Source organism: Rhagoletis zephyria, unplaced genomic scaffold, assembly GCF_001687245.7.
Source record: "Rhagoletis zephyria isolate East Lansing unplaced genomic scaffold, Rhagoletis_zephyria_1.1 Rzeph_scaffold_00631, whole genome shotgun sequence".
Classification (NCBI taxonomy): domain Eukaryota; kingdom Metazoa; phylum Arthropoda; class Insecta; order Diptera; family Tephritidae; genus Rhagoletis; species Rhagoletis zephyria.
In genome coordinates this window covers 180,958-198,707 of record NW_016157715.1, presented here as the reverse complement: position 1 = coordinate 198,707, position 17,750 = coordinate 180,958, and the positions used below count along the sequence as shown (strand labels likewise).

The window sequence follows — 17,750 nt, the reverse complement described above, 5'->3', positions numbered from 1 at the left end:
GCTCAGAATTGAAATCATTGCTCGATAATTTCTAGAGATCCAAAGATCGAAAACTGGAGACTTTTTAAAAAATAAATATGTATTAGCGATTTTTGTTGTTTGCGTGGAATTTATACAGTACAATACACAAAATGTTTTCTAAAGCATGGAACCAACGTGAGAGGGACCAAGGTAAGTGACTTTGACCTTAAGAGGAAATGGTCTTCAAATTATTACTACACCAGCGCGTCGAAATATGTATGTAAGTAGCGCTCTTTGGTACTTTAAATCGAATGAAAAATTCAACATTTAAATGGAAACGATTTTCTACCATTCACTGACACCTGGGTCAAAGATAAACGCTTTCAAGTCGCCACAAAAATCGCGCCAATTTATTTTGTCCTTAATGGAACACCCTTTATTATCATCAGCTTCATGAGTTCATCAAATACCAGCTAAAATTCTCAGCATGGATGTAAAAAAATTTCAAATTCAACAGCTGCCACCACCTTGGCGATCTCACTCAGTCGCTGCGATGTTCAGTCTCTATTGAGAACGTGATCGTGTACGGATCGTTAAGAACGTTGTGCGGCAGCTGACGAACCAGTGGCTTTAGTTTTTTATTCTGCCTACTTCCATACATAGTTTCATATATATATATATATACATACTTGTACAGCCATACGTGGAAATTTCAAAGAATTTGTAACAAAACCTCTTATTCTGTTGGAAACCAGTTTCTCAACAACAAAAGTGAAGATGGCCAAATACACTACAGACAAAGCGTTATTCAATGTCAGCCTGCGTAATGCCTGCTTGGGAATAGCGATATTCTTTTTGATCACACTGGTGCTGGGCGTTATTGTTCGACCGAGTTGTAAGTGAAAACGAAAGCGTAAATTGGAGGGAAAATAGTAACAACTTGAAAAATAGATTAAAAAAAAAAAAACAATTAAAAAAATTTACAAATGTGATAAAAAATATTAGAACCATAGTAGACTAAATAGCTAGTAGACTAAGCACCAGAATTTTGTATAGATTTCCTAAAGTAAAAAAAAATGCAATATAAGGTTACCAGCACAAAGCAACTTCATTCAGAGTGTGTGTGTGAGGCCGTGTTCAAAAATCTGCAGCAAAAAACTTTCGCTAACCACAAAGCGCAAAGAAGAAGCATATAAACAGAAGCCTTTTTATGACAAATTTTTTATAAGCATTAATTTTTTATGTTGCGGTAGTGGTTTCCCTGATAATTATTTTTTGTTAGAATTTTTTTGCATTTTTAAAATCAAAAACTTTTATCGTAAAATTGTGTGTATGCACAGTTCTAAAATTGTTTCACATACATACATACATACATATTTTTATGGCTCAATTGCCGCGTATCGTGCGAATCGTTTTTTTTTTATTTGACCATTTTTGCCAGCTCATAAAAAGTTGTTTGTTCTGCTGCTTCTGTCGCCACTTGTTGACATCATTTTTGTTTTTACATATTTCGTGCTACTCATTGTTCTTGGGATACTTTTAGATTGTTTTGTATAGCATTCGATAATGAATGTTTTTATAGCGTGTTTGTTTGTTGTTTTTTATGTGACCTCCATCTTTTGTTCTTCATTTTTTAATAGGATTTGGAATCGAAAAATCCGTTTTTAATAGTAAATTTCTTATTTCGTAACGGCCGGTCGAAAGAAATAAAACTGTTCTAAGAAAACAAACTTTTAAAAACAAAGCGATTTTGATATATGTATGTATGTACATAAATAACTTACGATAAATATAGCGATATCGATAAAAATATCGATAATCATATGCATATGTTTGTAGATAACGATAACAATACTGCTAAAAATCGATAAATATATATATAAATGTTAAGATATGTATTTATATCGATAACGATAAATATATGTAATTATATCAATAACTGTAACGAAAACATGTTTCGATAACAAGACTGTGTAAAAATCGATAAATATGTCGAGGTTATCGATTTTTTATACATCTTTGAATGCATCTCGGAATGTAATATGAAATTAATTTCCGACTACTCTCTCCCAGGTTTCCAGACAAAGCGCCTAAAGCCCTTGGGATCGCGCTTATCGCCAGTTTGATAGAGATTTCGAAAGTGAGGCCATAGTGGTAAAGCCGAGCTAATCATCTTCGATTGTACCCTGCCGAGTATGCATTTTATATAGAAAGTTAAAAAATTGTGTTACCCTTTAACTTTTACCATTTTGAGCAGGAATACCGAATGTTTTTTTTTACTTGTTATTTTACGAGCATAAATAAAAGCAGATTTAAAATTAAAACAATCTTCTGGACTAAAAAAGGTTTTAAAGAAATCCCAAAAGGTACTAACAAAATCCTGAAGGGTTAAAGTTCTCAAAAATTCCCAAAATGTCTTGACGAATTACTTAAAAGTGTCGAAAAAATGACGATTGCCGATTTATGAAAGCAAACCCACCAAAATTCCGAAAAAAATCTCGAAAAAAAACTGTAAAATATTTTAAAAAGTCACGTCCTTGAAAAAAACAGCAGATTCCTAAGAGACCCGACAAACTTCAAAAAAATCACGAAATACTCCAGAAAGCTCCTAAAAGTACAGAAGAGTCTTGAAAGAAAACCACGCTAAATAAAAAAGAACGTTAAAAAAATCGAAAAGTGCCTAAAAGTCCCAAAGGATCTAAGAAAAATCGACAAAAAACTCAAAAATATCTCCATGTACCGATAAATGGAAAACGAAAAAAATACAGAAATGTCTCGAACAAACTCCACAAGTTCTCGAAGTGTATAATCCTAAGAACCCCATAAATAGTCCGGACAATCCCGAAAAAATCCTGCAGTTCAAGAGGTTAATTAACAAACAAAATTTTGAATCTTCGTCGTGAAAGACGCATAAACTCGTAGGAGAAAAACATTGCTTGTTTTTTAACCGACTTCAAAAAAGGAGGAGGTTATCAATTCGACGGAATATTTTTTTTTTTTTTATGTACATATGTTAACGCATAAGTTTGGACCAAGTGTACGAGTTAACCTAAGTAGTTTGTTGGATGTCAAAGAGCTCAGGTGTTCGTCTCTCAACACATCGCGTCTGCTCGATGAGAGCAAAATCCTAGATTGAAGGCAGCCCCTCGATGTCCCCCCAGTCATTGCTAAGCGAGGTATTCACCCATTTTTTGATAATGGCTTCGATGCCCGAAGCTTGGAGTGCTATAACTGGTTACGCCACGAATACCTCGTCTGAGGCTAATCTGGCCAAATAGTCAGATGTCTCGTTACCAGGTACACCCGATTGACCTGGAACCCAGAGTTATGGTTATGGTTGCCAACATAATTTAGTCGAGAAATCACGCCCCAAAAAAGACGTATAAAGATCACAAAGAGTAATTATCAGAAGATATTTTGCTTATCTTAAATTACTGGTTAGTTATTCTAGTTGGGTGTGAATAATTTTAAAGTTCGATTTATGTTCATATTTTAACATATTCAAAAATTGTTCCTATTTTTCCTTAATTTTCAGACTTACATGCCAGTTCTTCGCTAGTTGGTTTTATTGTTGAGCTGATTGCCAACTTGGCTTTGCTATTCGGTGTCCTGTGGGTATGTAAAGATTAACACCCATATCCATAAGAAATAAATCTATTTTATTTTTTATGAATAAATAACGGCATAAAGATATATGTACATTTGGTTATTTAAATATACATATGTATTTATGCTCGTCTAAAAAATATGTATGCATGTATAAGAATCATTTCTAATACCATCTTCTTAAATTTTCGCAGAGCAATGCCTGGCTGGTTTTGGTTTGGCTTGTGGCCGCCGTGATGTTTTTCATTCATTGGCCCTTCGCTGTCTTGGGTGTTATATTCAATTATGGCGGTTATCGTTACACCGCGTTCTTCGACAATGTTTTCCTCATACTCTTGGAATATATTTTAGTTTTGGGTAAATACATACGTTTATATTTTCTATGTTATATAATGAAAATACTAACGTTACTTAGAATTTCAAACGTTATTCCAAAGTTAGAGAATAAATTAACACCCGAATTCATAAAAAATAAAGAAGACTTTAACACGGCTTTATACATCGAAGATTTTAATGAAAATGTCACTTTATAGAGCTCTTTAAATCTATTTTATTTTTCATGAATAAGGCCATAAAACTTTATTTATTTATTTAGATGATTTTATCGTAATTTTTTTCTATTTTTCAGTGGTTTTCGGCTACTGCACATACCTGGTCTATTCCTATTTCCATCAATTGCGAAACACTCAGTCTGCTACACCACATGGCGTTGTAGTTTAATTATGTACTTACTATAAGGGACTATACACATCTATACAATATGAGTACAAATATAAAAACGAAAACCAAAATATGTGTGTACATCGTAACGTTGGCACCCACCCCAATGAAGTAAGAAACATTTTGTACGCTGATTGTAACGCTTTCGAAGGTTGTTACAAAATTAAGTTGCATTTTTAACATTTATTTTTTTGTATGACTACATTTGCATTTGCATACTATAAAACACACTTACCTACATACATTTGTTTGTACCCAATGTACATACGTAGCTATGTATGGATGCCATTAAGAGTTTATTTAATTTGAATAAAAAAAAAATAAAAATAAAAGAAAAAATTGCTGGACTTTACATTGTTCAAGGTTGCTCGAAAACAGGAAAGTTTTATAATAAAAATGTGTTTTACGAACAAAACTTCTCCCCTTTTTAAATATACATATATGTTTAGTATTTAGAAATTAAACTTTTTTCTTGTTTTATTAAAATTTTTGGTTCATTGCTCGTATATGGCAGCGCAAGTCAAAACAAAAAAATGTGGGCGCGCCACACAGAAACATCTGCGATGACGGCATTTTCGGCCAGCAGCTTTGTCATCGCTGCCATTAAAACGGCTTATCTCAGAGCAACAACAATAAATTATAGTCAATTTACTAAATATGTATTTAAATGCAAGTTGTGCCTTGAAAATTACTCTGAGTTTTCTCGCTGGCACTCTATGCTGATGCATATGAGATCATATGCATTCGGACTAATGCAACAACAACAAGTACATGCGTGATTATGTATTTAAATTTGCTTTGATTTTGCAAGAACTTCCAATGAACCAAAATAGAAGCAGACAGCTTCAAAACGAAATAAGCTTGAATAGTGATATCGATTGATATGGGTATATCGATGTCGATATATGTTTATATCGATGACCGTAGTAATTATATTCACATCGCTAACGGTAATAATGATGTTATCATTATCGGTAAACGGGATAGAAATTCCAGCCATTACTAAAAAAAAATCATAAAATTTAACCATATCGATGGGAATTTCTATAAATATGTAAATCGATCAAAATTACAACAACCAATTTTTCCGATAAATGTATCGATATATTTTTCGATAAATTTATCAAATCGAAATTTCTATAAATGTGTTTATCGATCAAAATTAAAATAAATTTGTTCGATAAATTTATCGCTTCACACATCGAAAGTAATATCGATAAAAAATATCGGTTTGACGATGACTATCGATATAACGATCATATGCATATCGATATATTTTCTATGTAACTGTATTGTATTTTTAATTTTTCCAAAAAACGCGTTCTAGAACATTTTAAAATTGATGTCTTTTATTGCACTCTGCCATGTTTAACCTGTAGAATACTTCCGAATCTTCCGTGTCAAGAAACTTTGTTTTCAACCCATAGTTTTTTGAATTGGAGAAAGGTTGTTGACTGATGGTGCTAATCCTTGTAAGACCAAGTTGTTATTGTGGACTTTATGGAGCGAGAGTTCTTGCCCAGATATAAACTTCGGTCGTTCCCAATTACATAGGCCCGACTGTCAAGGGATCGGTAAGATGAAGTTCGTCTGACCCGCGTTACTCTGGCCCAGTTACAGTCCGGATATTGCAGTCTGTCCATACTCGACCCCAATGCCCCTAATGAGTGTGCGGTACAGTGTCTTTTTAAGTACAGTGTCTTTTTAAGATAGGCGTCAGAACAAGTATTTAATGATAATAATCAAAACATTATGGATGGGAGAAATCCGCGAAGCATCTGTAGACCGATAATATCGGTATCGTAATTTTGAATACAATTCCTGGAAGCGATCAAATAAAATGAACCCGGTATTCGTCAGTATTTCGCTTGATACATATGACTACTTTATGAACCGATTTGTCATGACACAAAATTTTAACAGCATCAGCTAAGAAAACAACTCAAAAGAGAGACACAATAAAAAGCGAATAAAAACAAAACAAAATTTTCACAGGAAATTCCACTGGGAGCAAAGGAAAAAACACACAACTCGATTAGGACGTCATCGCCCAGCCATAAAATGGAGTTGTCCGCCGATAAGGTGTTCGAACGTGAAAAGAAACATGACATGATGTTGGACTTGACCTTGGGTGATCAGAAGGCCGATAATCTTTTTGCTGGCAGTAAGTATTCGACAATTATTTGAGCAAAAATTACGTAAAACTGCGCTGGTGGAATGCACAACTAAAAGACAACTTTTATAATTGCTACACAGCGGACCAAACACCAACGCCCACACGTCTAATACGCAATTGCGAGGAGGTCGGACTCTTTGAAGATTTACGACATGTGAATCCCTTCGAGGAAACCTTTCGACGTGCCTGCGAACAAAACCATGGGCAGACACCTATGCGTCCACTAGACTCTGTGGAGGCAAACGCCGATGAGGATTCGCTGCACACACCACAAGTGTATCCGCCACTGGACGCCATACAAAGTAGTGAAATGCTCACCAAGCCATTGGACAGTCCCTCCTCAGCTACTGTGACGCTGGATGTTCCCGTTGTCGATGAGTTACTCAATGCAGCAGCGGACGCCTACAAAATCGGCACATCGCGTCAGAATTCAAACACCTCTACGACATCTTCAGGAGGTTATGGCAAAATTTACAAATATCGAGCAATTGCTGAAAAGCCCTCAGCAACAGGGGTGGCGAGCGGATCTCCGCGCATACCATACATACATCTGCCAACAGCGGCCATACAGTTGGTGCAGCCGCAGCTGATAACGCTGACTTTCCCCGAGAGCAATGGCAACAAAAACTTGGCTGCAAACTTGGAAGCCAAGCCATTAGGTACTGTCGCTAACAATGCAATACCAATACAAACTGTTAAGCCTTTCATCATGCCGAAGTTGGCAGTCGCGGCGACAGCTAGCGCAACTGCATCTTCAGCTAGCGGTACAACAACAACGACAACTGCATCTCCAGCTACCGATACAACAACAACAACAACAACAAAGCTAAAAAAGACATCGACTGCAACGCAGTTGCCGCCGCTAAACACAAAAGCTCACAGCACCACCGCCAGTACCTCCACTGCCAAAACGGCAACAGCCCAAAGTCAGCTAACGACCCTGCAGCCACCGCATGAACCAAGCAGCGCCAGCCTTACGCCCACCTCACAACTGCCCATTAAAGAGCGTCTCAAGGCAATTCTGAGTCTTGGCAATAAAACGCACACGGCAGCACCACTGCAACCTACCAAAAGCAGTAGTCGCCGAGTGCGTGGCCAAGCAGTCGCCGCGGGTAAATACGATGAAGATTCTATGACGCGCAGGCGTGCAGCGGCCACACGTTATCGCATCAAAATGCGTAACGAACACAAGGATCTGCGCAGGCGCAACTGCGAACTACAGGCGGAAAACGATAAGTTACGCACACACATCAAACGACTAGAGCAGGAGTTGGCTAAAAGTCAGCAGCAGCAGCAGCAACAACAAATTATATCAACATCAAATGGTTAGTGGTTAAATATTGTTGTCCAGCGAATTGTGTTCATTACATGAATTTTTATTAATGTTTTGGTTTATGTATTTGTAGGCAACTTACAAACTGTGCCGACACAAGTACAAATCCCGCCCTCAACGCTGCATCTGGTAATGAATATACCGACAATGGTTGTGCCAGCTGGGGGTCAACCTTCCTTGATACAGCCAATCACTTATCGGGTGGAGAAGAAATAAAGCATGCCGCAGATAGCCGGAGCTTACCCAGATCGCAGTGAGATAATTTTATGTAGAAGTCAAACAAATTTATAGATAGTGTATTGGCACACAGTGCGTTAATTATAAAAAGTTTCTTATTTGTAGGCATTAGACATTATGTTTGATTGATTTAAAATTTACTAAAAACTTACTATAAAACTAATAATGTTTAAATTATTTATGAAAAAAATGTATTTGTTTTGATGGAAAATTAAACGACGACAAAAGAAATGCTAAGAGGGCTGTTCTAATGTGCAAGTTTGAATTTCGGTAGGGGCGTACGCTTATTATGAGATCAATGTCTGGAAGCGGGTTACTTATATTCATGCTAAATGCAACTCAGTGTCTTCGCATGATTTTAAACGCTAACTACTATTAGCAATTTTAAGATCTAAAGTAAAAGATATTTTAAACTACACACTACTTAAACCAAGCATGCTCAAACCTTTTATGTCCGCTAAATATTGCTTATCAATTAGACTTAAGTATATCATTAAATTCTCTTTGTATTTCTTCGATTCTTTCCTCAATTGTATCAAGTTGAGAATTTTGGGATGAGCTGCGTGTGCTTGCAGCAGGTTTGTGAAGATTTGAAATCTGTGAGCAAAAACATAGAGTATTCTTATTAACCCACTTTCTTAAAAAAAAAAAGATACTTGCATTACCTCATTTAACTGCGCTTTCAGCAAACGCCTTTCATTGCACAATTTTTGTATGTCACCATGATACTTAGTGCGCAGTGAGCATGATCGTGGTGCGCTCAAACATTTTTGTACGTATAACTCTACGTCTTGATTGCGCACCTCATCCTCGGCCATAAGTAAGTCAGCATCATTGCGTGTGCGCTGAAATTAGAATTTACACCAATTAAACCTATCTTATGTGTGTTCAATAATACATTACACACTTCACATTCTATACTTTGCATTAGCAACTCCAGATCCTTTTCCATTTGTAACGTACGCTGACGTTGCTCAGACTCTTGCACTTGGGCCGCTACTTCAGCTTTACGATTGCGTATTTCTTTTTGATAGAGCATTAGCACTTTGCGCTGATAAGCTAAACGCTCTTCCTCACGCTTAAGTGAGTCGCGATAGAGCTTTTCCATTCCTAAAATAAGAAAAAAAAGAAAAACTTTATGTTATGAAAAACCGGGTAGTTTACATTTTTGTCCAGTTCAGCGCTCACTTTCCACCTGCTTTGCATGTTCCTCATTACGCAACCCACTCTGTAGGCGCTCCATCAACTTCATTTCTTCTAATTCCAATTCTCGTATGCGCGCGTCAATACTCCGTTGCTCCCTTTGCACAGCGGCTAGATCTTCCTCGTGTTTCACCAACCATTCACGTGGATAATTCAAGAATTTCGGATAGACGTTCTTTGGTATGCTTTGAAACTCCTTCATATAACGTTTCGGATGCAACGTTTGTGGGCATTTCTGCATTAAATAATAGGCTTTTTTCAGCACTATTTCCACATCCACCGGATAAGAGTCGCGAAAGAATGACAAAATCGTTGGCTTATCGGGCAGTCGCACAATCACCTCGCGCTGTACAATGTTGTATGCCACGGCTAAGAAAATTGGAAAGTATGGCGGCCGTACCATAATGTTGTCCCAAGCGCAAAGCCATTGCGATGTGCTAAGCACATCTGAGAAAGCTGTAGTAATCATCGGCCAGATATAGTCTTCCGGTCCTACTTGCATGCTTGCATAGAATTTGCATAGCTGGGGCGCATTTAGTTGTAGGATATTTTCGCATAAGCCCAAATAATTTTTTGGCTCCAGTGGATGCAACTCAAAGCACAATTGAAATTGATTCGTTATGAGCGTGGCACAAATTTCAAAAACTACAAGTGGATTGCGTGGTATTAGCTTCACAAATGGAAATATTAGTTCTGGCACAAATTTGCTATGAGCAAAAACTGGGCACCAACGTGCTAAGCAGGACCACACACGCACCAACGCACGCTTCATTGTTTCATTACGTATCTGTATGTGTTGGGCGCGTTGTTTAACTATTGGTGGTATGCCCAACTTCAAAAGGTGATTAAACTCACGGCGATTGTTGGGCAATTGTAACAGCGCGCACCACATCATTACGCGATATTTGCGCGGAAACCAACGATATTCGTCTAGTATAGGTAAGAGCCGGTCGCGGGTAAGTAATTTCCTAACATTATTGTTTAGAATGCAATCATCATCTTCTAGGGCTGCATTAGGATTTCCCGAAGCGCCAATCGCCACTGGCTTATTTTGGTTGAAAGCAGACTTTAAAATTTGTAGGCATTCTTGTTGCGACTTTAAAGAATTGTATAGTTTACAAATGGACCAAATGTTAAGTTCGCCACTCCTATTAAGCACCGTTAGTAGTTTTCCATCATGAGATATTGTCAGCTTTTGTCCCTTATCCGCTTGGATTCTTATTTTGTTATCTTTATTTATGCAATTCAAAATTACAACCTGCCCAGGATCTGTAGTTACGCCACAGATTAGTATCTCCTTTGAATGCGGCAGGAAAACGCATTCGCTTATAACAATATCGTTCAAACGACAAATGTGCTGAATCTCAAAAGTAATGGTATTGATCAATAACAAATATCTGTCCAGTGTGGAAAGGCACAATAAGTTATTGAAAGGATGGCAGCAAAAGGCAATAATCAAACCATCGGCATAATTTAGTTCCTGACAATTAACATTAAAATCACCGCCGACATTTGTGAAATCATCATACAGCACAATATCTGCTGACAAAGCTGCCGCACCTTCTATGTTAAGCTTACGATCGCGCATATTTATGGGATGTATGACACGTAACCTATTTAAAGTAACACTTGACCATATATAAACGGTATTATTGGTGAAGCAGGTAAAGATTTGCTCAGTACAAGGCAAATAACATGCAAATTTTAAGATGATATTCTCATCATCGAAGGTTAGGCGATGTGTTAGAATGAATTTGCTCAAATTAACAAGCAATGCTTGGCAACCTGCCTGTACCAGCACAAAACGCTGAGGTTGTAATGGTTGCCCTACAAAAGATATGGCTTTTATAGTTTCATTGGAGATTGCTATCGTTTTTATCACAGCTGATTTCTCTGGAAGAAAATGTTAATGTTCATAAATATTTTATGATCCGTTTACAGTATTTCAACTTACCTATATCTAGCAACAATAACTGGCCTAGCTTTGTGCCTACGAGATATAGATTACTACGTTGTATCCAAGGAGTTATGACCGTAACTCTAAGTATAACTTCAATCAGTTGCCAAAAGCGTTTATTTATGAAGTCAAATGCAAAAATATTACCACTGTAAGTAATCATCGAGCAATATTAAACTAAACGTTTAAGATTAGGAGCAGTTTTACCTACCGCCGATCGATGGCCACCATGAAGGTGCAGTGCTCACTGAAGCAACATGCAGCCATACGAATCCGTGTAATTCGATTACCCTCTTGAATTGTGTGATGTATAGTCAGTATATTTCTGTAAACAAATATAAATTTATACATTTTCACCATTGTCTAAAATCTTACTTACCCATTGCGAGTTTCCTTGAATGAGAACGCATATTTGCGCACGGGTTGTCCGCCACCCAACTGAAGGCTGGATGTAGGTTCCGCTTCTTCTTCGCTATCATCTTCAATTGCGGCTCCAGCTGCACCAGCGCTTGCACTTGCTTTTGCGGCTTTGTCCTTCTCAGTCGCTGTGGCAGCGACTTCTTTATCACCACTGGCATCATCAGACGCGGCTTCACTTGATGCTTCGTTATTATTTGTTGGCTCTGGTACATCAGCCATATTATTTATTCAATTATCGAATTTATTAAATGGTTGTATTTAATTCAGAGGCGTAAAAGATTTACACACGAATTCGCGGTCACTTTTAAAACTTTGTACAGAAAAATTCAACTGAAACAAGTGCTGCCAAATTTCGACGAAAAGGAGAAAATGAACAGCTGATGGCGCGTAAGACTGTGTTTATACACGGAAATTTTTGCCAGCGCGATTTTTCACATTCCATTTTGGTGTTGCTGGTTTCATTTACACACGGCGATTTTTTGTATGAAATTGTTGTTGCCAGCTGTGAACCGTTTACACAATTTACACAGACGAACGAGAGCACCAACGAGAGCGTCAACAAAAATCGCCCTGTGTAAATGAGCACTAAGACGAGGAAAAAATGCATTTCCTTGGAGACATTTATTTAGATTTGTTGCCGTTTTGTTTTAGCAAGCTCAAGGTATTTGAAACTAGCGATCCCGGAGTCCGGACTAGACAGAAATAGTCAGATTTTACTGGAAATCGATCCCGTACTCGGTTCTCCGACTGTTGAGAGGACAAAAAAGAGAGTTACCAGTTTTAGTCCGAAGATTTTTGCTGGTGAATTCTGTTAAATGTGTTAAACGATCAGCTGTAGTGTGTTTGGCAACCAAATTGTAAATAAAAGAAAAGTGCACTCTGCTAATTTACGTTTATAAGTATTTAATTACTTGTTCAGGTGGATTTTAATGAATTTGAAAGTATTTTTGGTTATTTACATGTGTGAACTGACTGTGTTTACATACAAAATAAGCAAAAATTTACAACCAAAATTACGAGGTTATGTTGAAGTTGACAGGCGTTACCATTTTTTACTAGAAAGCGATCCCGTAGTTTTCATTGTTATTCTCTCGCTCTGAGCGAATTTTCATTTTTTGACAGTTTTACTTGTTTTAGTCCGAGAAATACGGGATTGCACCTAAAATATCACCTATTTTATTTTCGATGATGTTGGAAATATATACCAGGGTCCGAGCATAAAAGGTATGGTCGAAACTTGATGTCGTTCTCGCAGTTTTGTTTCCAAGCACACTTTAAACCCCAAACCGAAATTTATTTATTTAGCGTTCTCAACGGGAATTATATAAGAACAAAACGTTATCAAAGCCAACAAAATGCGCGAGATAATTATGCAAATTAAATGAACGAAAGACTTAAGACAAAAACATTTCTTCCAAAGAAAATTAAAAATTGTTCCGAAATTGGACAGTTCACCGTAATGATAAGCGATCTGGCAGTTGAAGTGATCCAGCTTTCCGTTAGCTTAAAATTAACCATCAGGGTTCTCACTGAAGTGATTTTTCATCTCAAAACCCAGACGCCCCTCTCATTCTTAACGTTAAGTCCTCAAATCTTTTTCCCTAGTTTTGTTCTCTAATATGACGTTCCCCAGACTTTTTATCCTCTATAAAAACATTCACGATACTTTAGTTTTCATTGGAAACGTTCCCGAAAGTTTCTATCTCTTGTTGTTCTTCTTGAGAGTTTTATTTTCACTTTGTTCTTTATTAGGTGCGTTTGACAAGTCAAACATTTGTAATAGTTTTTCCAAATTTTTACTGGATGGCGTTCGATAACGACAAAAAATTATCCAACACACAAAAATTGAGAGAGCAAGCATTCATTTTGATGCAAGAGAAGCGTTCATTTTGTACTGTCAAAATTTTAGTCAGCAAAAATTATCCAACACGAAAACATATGATCACAAAATATATGGTTGCAATTTTTGTAAACAAACAAAATTGCATTTTCCGAGTTTTGGTATTTATATGCTTTTTGGCTGCCTGCTATGTGACTTTATGATAACGCCAACTAGTTTTTACTTCTAGAAATGTTCCTGGCGAACATTGAACGTTCACTATCCTTTTTTCTTCTATGGAGGCAACATGAATTTAAGTTTGTTTACAAATAAAACATAAACAAAGTCAGCTGGTGTGTCTTCTTCTTCCGGTTTTTGCAAGTAATGGCTAATTTCCTGTTCGTTTACTTTTTTGCTTTTTCATCTCTTTGGGAGAGAATTTTCGCTTACTCTCTTGATTTTGATTGTTGGCTGGTGTTGGCTAATTTTGTTATCGAACGCAACTATTGAAACGCTCCGAAAGTTTTGTTATCATTTTGTTCCCGTTCAAACTGCTATCAATGGGTGCAATCCCGTATTCCTCGGACTCGGACTAGTAAAGCTGTCAAAAAATAAAAATTCGCTCAGAGCGAGAGAGTAACATTGAAAAGTACGGGATCTCTTTCTAGTAAAAAATGGTAACTTCTGTCAACTTCAACATAACCTCCAAATTTTGGTTGTAAATTTTTGCTTATTTTATACGAAAACACACTCGGCTCACACATATAAATAACAAAAAATACTTTCAAATTGTTAGAATCCACTTAAACAATTAAATTAATTAAATACTTTTCAACATGCATTAGCAGAGTGCACTTTTATTTTGTTTACAATTTGGTTGCCAAACACACTACAGCTGATCGTTTGACACATTTACCAGAACTTTCCAGCAAAAAATTCTCGGACTAAAACTGGTAACTTCTGCCAGAGAGAGAACCGAATTTACTCTCTTTTTTGTCCTCTCAATAGTCAGAGAACCGAGTACGGGATCGATTTCCAGTAAACTATTTCTGACTAGTCCGGACTCGTACGGGATCGCAACTAATACTTTTGTTCCCGTTTAGTTCTTTTGCGAGAACCACGAGCGAATGTAGGCAAGGACATACTAACGATGCCCCCAACTAACAATCGCGCTAATTCCTCCCACAATCTGCTCCGGCAAAAGTTCTCCATAGTATTTCTTCCAACACTACTTTTGGCCCAAAATTAAAAAATCAAAGGCCCTGTAGCCCACCACAAAAAAAAAACAAATGGCTAATACAATTAATAGGTCAAATCCAGAAAGACTCACCACATTTACTGGAACTTTTTTTACCCAATTTTGTTGATAAAAATGTATTAGTGGGTGGTAAAAATTGCTATTGACTTCAAGACATCCTTGCCAGATTCGTTGAAATCAATATACATACATATTTGCTTTTAGAATATTAAACGCATTTATTTGCATTGCATTTATACACTTCAAAAATAACAGTTTGGGTGTTTTATATTTTAATCTTTTTTTTTTGTGATTTACAGCTACTAATAAATACATTTGTATGTACATATTTATTTAGGTAATATTTATCTGAGAATAGGTTACACATTACAAGGATACAAGTAAATATGTATGTTTGTATTGAATGATGAGCTGAATGTTGAATGGGGAGAAGGAACATACACACACTTCACGGAAATTTCATATAAATAAATAATTAAAAAATAAAAATAAATAAAAAACTGCGAATGGAAAAGACTTCAACAAATCATACAAACATACATATATATCGGCGGTACTTCGGCAAAACCTCATATGTCTAATCACTCTTAAACAACACTCTCCAACAAAAAAAAATTCTTGTACTAATAAAAAATAATTTTAAAAAACTTTTTGAATTCTACATAAGGTAACTTCTCTAAAATTGACAACTTCTTAAAAGACCCTGATCTGCTTCGTCGTATCTAATCTCGTCCCATTCACCAGTCAGCCGAAAGTCTCTGCTGCCAGCGCTGTGTTTTATGGTTTCTATAATAATTGTTATGATTATGTGAGCCTTTTATAAAAATATAAATAAATAAAAACTTTTTGATTTGAATATTAACGCTTTAGTACTTTAATCCCTATTTTGAATAAATTTTACGAAATACAAGATAGTTGTGATTTCTGGGATAGGAGGTTTTGCCAAGTAAAGTCGATATGTATGTATGTATGTATTTCTAAAAAATTTAGCTTTCTTTCCAATTTCCACTGTGTTTCGTTGTAATATTTAAAACGCGATGTGGTGGGGTGTGGTGGTATATGAAATGAGGAATGAGATTGGTGATTCTCTTCCTCACTGCCAACTGGGTGGATCTACGGCACAATGCCAGCTACCACAACGCCGCCAAGCGTACCGCTATTTACCCAAACCAACCCACATGTAATTGGGATCGATGAATTGTGCGCCATGATAACCACGCGGATTCATTGCCACCAGCGAGCGTATCTTCTGAGAGGGTCGATATGTGCGTATGGCGTGCAGAAATTCTAGAGAGAATACATTTTTATTTTATTGGTTTAAATTATAAGCGTCAAATTATTGGCGTCAATCTATCAACCTGCATTAGCCTCATGTTCGCCCGCTATCTTCTCATGCAGCTGCCGTAGAGGATGTTGTCCCTCGAGTAGCTTAGCCTCATCAAGCCCCAGCGATTGCGATTTCTCATTGTAGCGTACATTTTTCGAGAGATCCGTAAAAAAGTTGCCCAAGTGTGTCATAGCGCCTAAAATGAAATAGGAATCAAGTATATACACACAAGCACATTTTAGATGCCGCTTTTTAGTGGGTGTTCGTTCACTCACCAGCGCTAATAGAGGGTAGAAAACTACGTTCGCCATTGCCGGTTTTGTTACGCTTAAATGCCAGCTTCTTCGCCTCGGCTAGTTCTTGCTCGCGATCGTGCTGATACGCTGTGTAGGGTATGTAGGCATAGTCCAGCCGCCGAGTGCGCGGCGCGTAAAAAATGCGTTTAGAACGTGGCGGCTGTTCGGTGTTAAATCGTTCGCTAGCTGGTTCCACATCGATTTTATAGTCATAATCCACAGCTGTATCCATTGATGACGTATCCTGTTTATCTCCAACCTCCTCCGCTGACTTTGTATCGGCTACGTCATTATCGCTCACATCCGTTGCTTGCGAATGCTTCTCTTCCTCACCCGGCATAATTTCGGGCATCTTCTTATATACGAAGATATCTGCGTCATGTCTATGTAAGTCGTATGCGTGTGGCGTTTGTTGTTGGCCTTGTAGATATGTTTGTGGCCACTGTGGCTGCTTTGTTGCTGCCATTTGTTGTTCTTTTTGCCTTACTTGCCACTGTGGCTGTTGCTTTCGCCCAAATAACCAACTGCCTAGCCATTGCAATTGCCTTTGTCGCCTTGCCTCAGCAGGAAGTGCAACATCGTTTGACTGCTCGAAATCTCGCAACGCCATTTCGTCAGCGATTGCTTTGTTACCAAATAAAGCATTTCCATTTCCTTCCATTGATTTTTCATTGCCAAATATACGCGAATCAATTGCAAAATTGTCAAAGTATTGGCAGGGCCAATGTTGTTGTGGTGGGGGGTAGAAGCGCGGCTGTGGGTCAGGTGGCCATTTAGCTGCCACTGCAAAGGAAAGTTTGATGAAAAGAGAAAGTAATTAGGAAAGTAACAGTAGGCGTGGATGGATGTACAAATTAAAAACAATAGTAGTATGTCTGTTACTGCTCAAATATGTAGGCACAAATGCAGTAACTTAAGTAATATTAACCAACAGGATATGGGGCTCTGTTGACTTCTTTTGGCCAATAAACCTGAGGTTTACCTTATTTTTACTAAGAGTACGTAAGTGACAAGAATTCGAACTGTAGGATGTTACATGTAGTAACGGCAACTCTCATCCTTCAAATACATTACTTTAAGGGCACTGCGCGTACAGCTTCATTTAATCCTTTCCGATAAATAAATCTGTATCGAAAACCTTCCATCTTTGTTTCCACATCTTACAAAAAGGCAGACACGATGAAAGATTATACTGGCCTCCAACCAGACCCACCTACCGACGTGTATTTCGACCCGCTGAATCCGTATCTGAGGTCCGATTGACATCACTTTTTTTTTGTGAGCCGGTGTTATTGATCGTCGAGAGAGAACCCTGATAAACATATCCAAAGTAAAGATTGTTGGCTAGAGTTACACTTCGCTTAATCTGTGGGCTAAGGAAGTTCTTCCCATGGTACAATAAAAACAGGTAGAAGCCAAATTGACATAAAACCTACA

General features: G+C 37.4%; 4 protein-coding genes across 5 annotated transcripts in view; 2 read left to right on the top strand and 2 right to left on the bottom strand.

Moving 5' to 3' along the window:
* The first annotated feature begins 497 nt into the window (after positions 1–497).
* LOC108360804 (uncharacterized) lies at positions 498–4,626 on the top strand. The gene is made up of 4 exons (XM_017613245.1): positions 498–856; positions 3,497–3,576; positions 3,762–3,924; positions 4,196–4,626. Exons 1-4 carry the CDS (start codon positions 739–741, stop codon positions 4,285–4,287), a joined length of 453 nt encoding a protein of 150 aa, XP_017468734.1. The 5' UTR covers positions 498–738; the 3' UTR covers positions 4,288–4,626.
* Positions 4,627–6,348: 1,722 nt separating this feature from the next.
* Positions 6,349–8,036, top strand: Atf-2 (Activating transcription factor-2). The gene is made up of 3 exons (XM_017613244.1): positions 6,349–6,451; positions 6,544–7,788; positions 7,870–8,036. The coding sequence occupies exons 1-3, from the start codon at positions 6,349–6,351 to the stop codon at positions 8,010–8,012; spliced, it is 1,491 nt and encodes a 496-aa protein (XP_017468733.1). The 3' UTR covers positions 8,013–8,036.
* A 453-nt stretch (positions 8,037–8,489) lies between these two features.
* On the bottom strand, positions 8,490–11,922 carry LOC108360802 (TBC1 domain family member 31). 2 transcript variants are annotated; one of them, XM_017613242.1, is made up of 7 exons: positions 11,573–11,922; positions 11,405–11,518; positions 11,191–11,342; positions 9,222–11,129; positions 8,941–9,143; positions 8,699–8,878; positions 8,490–8,630 (listed from the first exon to the last, which is right to left on the bottom strand). In XM_017613242.1, the coding sequence occupies exons 1-7, from the start codon at positions 11,830–11,832 to the stop codon at positions 8,505–8,507; spliced, it is 2,943 nt and encodes a 980-aa protein (XP_017468731.1). In that variant the 5' UTR covers positions 11,833–11,922; the 3' UTR covers positions 8,490–8,504. The 2 variants fall into 2 exon arrangements, with proteins under 2 accessions (XP_017468731.1, XP_017468732.1); XM_017613243.1 differs by lacking the exons at positions 8,490–8,630; positions 8,699–8,878 and having other exon boundaries at positions 9,057–9,143; positions 9,198–11,129.
* Positions 11,923–15,027: 3,105 nt separating this feature from the next.
* Positions 15,028–17,750, bottom strand: part of LOC108360801 (uncharacterized) — a 30,463-nt gene continuing 27,740 nt past the window's right edge. Inside the window, exons 2-4 of the mRNA XM_017613241.1 lie at positions 16,293–17,096; positions 16,049–16,213; positions 15,028–15,977 (exon numbers count right to left, since the gene is read on the bottom strand). Of these exons, the coding sequence (XP_017468730.1) occupies positions 15,847–15,977; positions 16,049–16,213; positions 16,293–17,096 (1,100 nt within the window). The 3' untranslated portion in view covers positions 15,028–15,846. The remainder of the gene's footprint in view (positions 15,978–16,048; positions 16,214–16,292; positions 17,097–17,750) is intronic.

What these genes read in the sequence shown, in the direction of transcription:
- Atf-2 (XM_017613244.1), top strand. Translation starts at nt 6,349, where the DNA reads ATGGAGTTGTCCGCCGATAAGGTGTTCGAACGTGAAAAGAAACATGAC. An exon ending in CGATAATCTTTTTGCTGGCA is followed by an intron (nt 6,452 to 6,543) that starts GTAAGTATTCGA and finishes ATTGCTACACAG; the next exon opens with CGGACCAAACACCAACGCCC. An exon ending in AATTATATCAACATCAAATG is followed by an intron (nt 7,789 to 7,869) that starts GTTAGTGGTTAA and finishes ATGTATTTGTAG; the next exon opens with GCAACTTACAAACTGTGCCG.
- LOC108360802 (XM_017613242.1), bottom strand. Translation starts at nt 11,832, where the DNA reads ATGGCTGATGTACCAGAGCCAACAAATAATAACGAAGCATCAAGTGAA. An exon ending in TTCAAGGAAACTCGCAATGG is followed by an intron (nt 11,519 to 11,572) that starts GTAAGTAAGATT and finishes ATTTGTTTACAG; the next exon opens with AAATATACTGACTATACATC. An exon ending in GTTATTGTTGCTAGATATAG is followed by an intron (nt 11,130 to 11,190) that starts GTAAGTTGAAAT and finishes ATTTTCTTCCAG; the next exon opens with AGAAATCAGCTGTGATAAAA.
- LOC108360804 (XM_017613245.1), top strand. Translation starts at nt 739, where the DNA reads ATGGCCAAATACACTACAGACAAAGCGTTATTCAATGTCAGCCTGCGT. An exon ending in TGCTATTCGGTGTCCTGTGG is followed by an intron (nt 3,577 to 3,761) that starts GTATGTAAAGAT and finishes AAATTTTCGCAG; the next exon opens with AGCAATGCCTGGCTGGTTTT. An exon ending in GGAATATATTTTAGTTTTGG is followed by an intron (nt 3,925 to 4,195) that starts GTAAATACATAC and finishes TCTATTTTTCAG; the next exon opens with TGGTTTTCGGCTACTGCACA.